This window comes from Plasmodium malariae (genome assembly GCF_900090045.1).
Source record: "Plasmodium malariae genome assembly, contig: PmUG01_00_3, whole genome shotgun sequence".
In the NCBI taxonomy this organism is placed as follows: domain Eukaryota; phylum Apicomplexa; class Aconoidasida; order Haemosporida; family Plasmodiidae; genus Plasmodium; species Plasmodium malariae.
This window is the reverse complement of record NW_021638313.1, coordinates 51,547-58,190: the sequence shown is the minus strand read 5'-3', so window position 1 is coordinate 58,190 and position 6,644 is coordinate 51,547. Positions and strand designations below refer to the sequence as shown.

The 6,644-nt window shown below is 19.3% G+C and overlaps 2 protein-coding genes across 2 annotated transcripts; one reads left to right on the top strand and one right to left on the bottom strand.

Moving 5' to 3' along the window:
* PmUG01_00014400 (PIR protein) lies at positions 1-1,181 on the top strand (the record flags this gene model as incomplete). Its single annotated transcript, XM_029005622.1, has 3 exons — positions 1-27; positions 171-884; positions 1,008-1,181. 3 exons carry the CDS (start codon positions 1-3, stop codon positions 1,179-1,181), a joined length of 915 nt encoding a protein of 304 aa, XP_028859174.1.
* A 2,679-nt stretch (positions 1,182-3,860) lies between these two features.
* On the bottom strand, positions 3,861-4,770 carry PmUG01_00014300 (fam-m protein; the record flags this gene model as incomplete). The annotated part of the gene is made up of 2 exons (XM_029005611.1): positions 3,861-4,550; positions 4,684-4,770. The coding sequence occupies 2 exons, from the start codon at positions 4,768-4,770 to the stop codon at positions 3,861-3,863; spliced, it is 777 nt and encodes a 258-aa protein (XP_028859173.1).
* Between the last annotated feature and the right edge of the window lie 1,874 nt (positions 4,771-6,644).

Here is a 6,644-nt window from a genome sequence, read left to right as displayed (position 1 = left end):
ATGACAACTCAAACCACAGAAGAAAACGTAAAATTTATTTTTGTTTTTTAATTATTATATATATTATTTTATCCAAGGTTTTGTTGTTCTAGAAAGGATAGATAAATCTATTTAATGAAAATTTTTTTTTGTATATTTATATATTATTATTTTTTATTTTTTATTTTTAGGAGAATACCGTGACATTATATGTTAAATATAAAAATGAATTTGAAACAGTTATCCAAGATATTCACAATGAAAGTGGTACAGAAAATCCTGCAAGAAAATGTATGACAATTGCGCCTATTGATAGTGATGGTTTAGTCAGTGCATGTCAAGAAATTGGTAGATATTTAATTGAAATAAAGGATAAGTATAAATCCGATAGCTTCAAACCTTGTAAATACTTAAATTATAGGATAAATTCAGATAATAATTATAATAAGAAAACTGAATGGTTTCAGAAATATAATGAATTTTCATCCCAGTTAGGTAATATATGTGTCCAGAAATTCGAAGAAATTCAATCTAATATTTTAAATAAACTTAAACAATTATACAGTTATTATGATGACTTTGAAAAATTTAATGGACAAGAAAGTGATTCTGATGGTACAATTTGCAAGAATATTACAAATCTTTATAGCTTTTATAAGAATAATTTCGAAGAATGTCAAAGAAATAATAAAGGTCTATTTTGTGAGGAGCTAAACAATTTTAAGAAAGCATATGATGATAAAATGAATACATTATCTCCATGCATTGATTTACCAAAAACATTACCACAAATAGAGCAAAGTTCAACAAAAATATTACCACCTACAAAAGATGACCTATTTGTTCCCATTTTAACAACAGCTATCGTATTACTAATGTCTTTCACTATATTTTTTTTATATAAGGTTAATAAGTATTATATTTAAAATTAATAATAATTTACCACATATAGAATAATTTATTTTCACAAAAATTATAAGCATATAAATATTATATTTTTAAATAAATAAACATATATTTTGATGTAGTTTACTCCACTGAAATCTTGGATATATAATCGTTTACTAAAAAAAAAAATTATTGATCTTAACAAATTTCAAGAAGAGTCGAGAGAATCCTTACAAAACCTTCATGAAGAAGTAAATAAAAATTATGAAGGAAGTTTTCATAATATATCCTATCAACCTCAAGGATACACTTGATGTAATATTAACCATTTATATTATTTTCAATAGAAAGTAAAATACTTAGTGATATATATGTTACACTTATGTACAAATTCATTAAAAAGCAATATAAACATTAAATAAAGAAATGAATATATGTCTATAAAAATTATTCAAATAAAAAGATAAATACGATTATATTTTTTAAATTAGGATTAGAAAATTCCCTTTAAACGAGATTCTCCTTAGAATGAAATATAAATAATTTTAAAACTTAAGCATATAACACAAGATCATAAAGCAAAAGTGGATATTCTTATATAACAATATGATGTAGCGTTTATTTTATTAGTATTACAGAAGTAAAAACAACATTAGAAACAATACCAATAATAATATTATATAAATAAAAAATGTAAAACCTTGGAATAAAAACATTAATCAAAATATAAAGTATATATCTACTTTTTCTTTATAACTTTATTCAAAATTTTTATTATTTGTCCACTTTCAATTTAATACAATTAAAATGTTACTCATTATGTAACAGTTTTAACGTTTTCTTTCTTTTATTGATATATATTATATGTGACATTGTTGACAGGGTATTTATGATTGGCGCTAAGGTAGATGAATTCTAATTTTAACTGAATTCAAATGGGAAAAATCCTAACCATTATTTTATAATTCATAAATATGTTCTTCTCTAGCATTATTCTTATTGTTTTTTAACTGCATTAATACCTTATTCTATATGTAACATACATATGATTAAAAAAATTGATATATGATAAATAATAAAAATACGTGTAATTACATTATAAATTTTTTGATAAAGTAAATTTTAATAATAACAAATAGTATTTAAATGCCTATACTTCGTTTTTATTTTCTGCATATAAAAAGAAAAATACAACAAATATTTCCATAAATATGATAGCAAGTAACATGTTTATGTTTATAGAATCTGAGAAATAGAAATGTAATTCTTATTTTATTGAGTTTCCAGATAGAATACATTCCCATATTTTCTACACAATTTATTATCTATACATTCAAATAAGAATAACAATTTATAAAAGGATGATTTCATTTCTCATCGTATGAAATTTTTGGGCACCATGGTAATTTCTTAACTGTAAACTTCATGTACGCACTCATTTTTTTTATTGTACATAGTTACATATGTCTTTGTATTTTACTATAAATGTGAATTCTAGTTATTAACAATATATAATATATTTTTCACTATACTTAATATTGCGTTCAAAATAATAAATAAAAAGTTATGTAATATTGAAATTATAGAAAATTATTCAAACACTGAAATATTCATATAGAAAGGATAAATGAAATAATTTTAATGATAATGAGGTACAAAATTTTATTTTTAATTATTATTTCTTTACAGTAAGCATAGATTTAGTAAAAACAAAGTTCGGAGAACATGGTTCATAAACCTAATTAAAATAAAAGCAAAATTTAGTCTGTTACAATTGTTAATTATTGTTTTTATTTAAACAGTAATTATTTATTAAAATATATATTTACATACATTGTCAACCAAATACTGTGACACATAACAAAAATAAAATATATAAGTAATAAAGTAATGTTATCTTACAACTTCATTTATTTACTATCGAATTAATATATTTTAACCAGAATTAAACTATAAAAATTATTTGCTTAGTTCTAAAAATTAAATATATACTTAATTTAATTTTTATAAAGAAATAATTTTAGTGCTTCAAAGGTTGCTTTCATTTATATATTAAAGATATAAGATTTAAACAAGAGAACATAAACTATTAGAAAAATATTTTTAAAATTCGAAATGTATTTCTTTTAACTTTTTTTAAGTTTACATGTAAAAAAATATTTCATTTTCTTAAATCTATGAAGTATATTTTTACTTTTTAAATAATAATTGATTGTATATTTAATAATATTTATAAACTTATAAAATAAAATAATAATAGAAATGAAATTAAAATATAATCTATAAGTTCTTAACTAAGAATCCTATATAAAAGGATATTACATAATTTGTGTTTATAATTTTACTTTTATTCGATGTAAAGAAAATTAAAATTCTAATAAAAGGATTTTTACAATTGATATAATTTATAACACATTTAACTTAAGACATATTATATATAATAAATATTAAGTTCTTTCGTAAGTAAAATAACATATATATATACATCAATACATCGAAATATATTTACTATCGTTCTTTTAATATAATCCTAGATATACTTGTTGTTAATTTTAAAATAATACACTTTCTTATTTACCTGAACAAATAGTAATTTTAGATTACATTTTACAATATAAAAAGAAAAATATTTTATTACAAACATCAATTTCTAGAGTTCTAAATAATTATCCGTATTGTAGTATAATACATAAATGTTTGAGCATAAGCACATATTTTTTATAGAAATATATTTAAAAATATAAATAAATACATTATGCAATAGTATTTATTAAGGTACAATAATAACATCTATTCAAATTCAAAATCATTAAGATATTTAAATTCAAAAAGAGCAATGACAATATATTTATGTTGTGCATTAAAAACACTAGTTATACACATATCCATTTACAATATTTTAGAAATTATAAGTATTTGTATTAAGAATATCACTAAATATATTACAGATATTCCTCATATTAAAGAATTAATTACAGAAATATATAACTCTATTAATATGCACTTTGTTCAGACATCAATTTAATTTTATTATATTTTTCATTATTTCCTAAGACTCTACAAATTCCTATTACAAGCACAATAATCAATATAAGCATAAGTACACTAAATAATGTTAAATAAATAGAAGTCTTCAATGTTGCGTCCCAGTCATTTACATAGTCATACAAAGATTTCAATATATTACCCTCTTCAAGTTTTTTCCATGCATTATTCAAAGACGTTAATCTTGGTAATACATCAATTGCTGCTGCACACAAGGAAAAAATAACAAACATAGTAACTCCAATACCATACCTTCTAAATCTTATTTTTCCTAAAGATATATTACAAATTTTCCTGTTCCTTTCAAGAAAATTATCGTAATCTTTTTTTTTAATCCATTTTTTTTCAAAGTGAAAATGTTTTCCATCAAACATTCCATTGTTATAATCTATTACTTCCATATAGTATTGTGCCTTATTTAATGAACTTTTATTAAATTTTTTGTTTTTTCCATTGTTCCCATTTTCATTAATAGTTATTTCATACTTTTCATACTCATTATTATTTGATTTATTATGTTTTAACCCTAAAATATGCGAATCCTTATCCTGTATATATTTTGCTAATAATCGAAGGGTTATTGTATCTAAATTCCTCCCATGTTTGTATTTTGCATCCGCGATTTTATTAAATGTTCGCTAAAAAAAAAAATTAATAAATTATATTTATTTTATTTAAAGGATAAATAATTAATTCTATAAAATTTTATTAATTAAAGTAGAATATGTAATATTCGTATAAAGAATATATCCTTATATAGTATTATCAAACCATATCATTGTAAAAATAACATATCCATGTTACAAGGACTAACTCAAAAGTTTTAATAAATAAGATAGACTTAATTATTTCCACCATTATACATATCTTTAATATTCTAATAAATTAAGGGAAGAATTAACAAAAGTATAATATGCTTCAAAAGATCAATAATGCAATAATTATTTTTATAACAATTTTTTGCTGTTTTCTCTGTAAAAAAATAATAAAAATCATATAAATAAAACATCTATTACAACATCCCTATGGAAAATAATTTTAAATATATATCATAAAATTTTAATTCTATTTTTTCCAAAAAATTAACTCTCATTAAGATAAAATAATTTTCATTTATACTTAAATATTTTAAAACTATAATTTTATTTTAAAATATAAACAATTATGTAACACTTTTTATTAATTTTTTCCGAAATAGAATAAAAAAAATATATAATTATTAAATTTATATAGAATATATAACGTATAGAATACATTTAATATACTGCTCTATAAATGAAAAATATATGTACATTTCGTATAGATACTATATAACTAATAATTCCATTAGTATAAATAATTTATTTCAGAAGCACCTCTTATTATTTTTAAGAAATATTTATTATTTTAACAGAATAATAATGGTAATAATGTACTGATAGAATAATATTTTGTGTTACATTAATCATTACAGATCCTTTAGGTAATCCCTGAGCACAAACAATCTTATATAGTATTAAATATATATTCCACTATCTGATATAAGCAGTAACATTTATTTTAAATACCAAAAAAACTGACTTTTTAATATTCGATCATAATTTTTGAATATTAAGATTTTAAATTATACTTAATATATTCCATTATTAATTAATGAAAAATTTTTATATTCATCTACTTAATTTTTTATATATTTTTTTTAATTAATTTTTTCTCATATAGAAGTAACATTCACATACAAAAAAAAAAAAAATAAAATAAATAAACATTGTCAACATATAAGTATTTGTCTTTTCTGTGCATACACTAATTTGATAAATGGACTAAAATATTTTAATATTTTTTTTTAATATTTATTATTAAAAAGTATATATATGTAATTTTTATTAAAATTTTTATTATTTATATTTTTATTTTCCACATATATTATTCCCATATATATCAATCTAATTTTTTATAGTTCCTATGTATACTTTTTCAAAGAAAAATTGTGCAATGATTATTTCTTTGACTATACTGCACTTTTAAAATATTATATAAAGGTGATAATTCAAAAGTATATTAATGTTTTATTGTTATTTTCATGTGAATACATAGAAAATTATATATATAAAATAAAGTTTAATCATGAAAATTACTTGGGAAAATGTTTCATGCAGTTTCTCATTCATTATGATTATTTAGATAAAACGTTTTCAAAAAAATATATTTGTCATTTTGATATAATTTATTAATACATATCAAACGAATAAAAAAAATATTATCAATTTATAAATCATTTATAAAATAATAATTCTTTTTTAATTTTTATTTTGTTTATAGAACTTTTATTATTAATTTGATAAAATTACTAATGGTTAATATAAGCTTTATGTATACATATATATATTTATGAAATAATGTTATGTTTTAACTTAATATATTTACATACATGCGTAAACAATAAAACTGATATATAATACTTATCTATGTATTATTATTTTACATAGAAAATAACTGAATTTTTTTTCATTACCCTTAATGAAAATATTTATAGATATATAATACATTCTTAGAAGTATACAATTATGAAAAAAAACAATATTATATAGAAAACGATTTCAATATACTATTTGTTAATATAAAATTACATATAATTAAGTAATTTTATCCTTTAACGACGTAAAAAATAATAAAATTTATATAGCTTATTTATTCATAGATTATCAATATAAATTAAATTTAATTACTTTTATAAAAACTGAATTAACTCC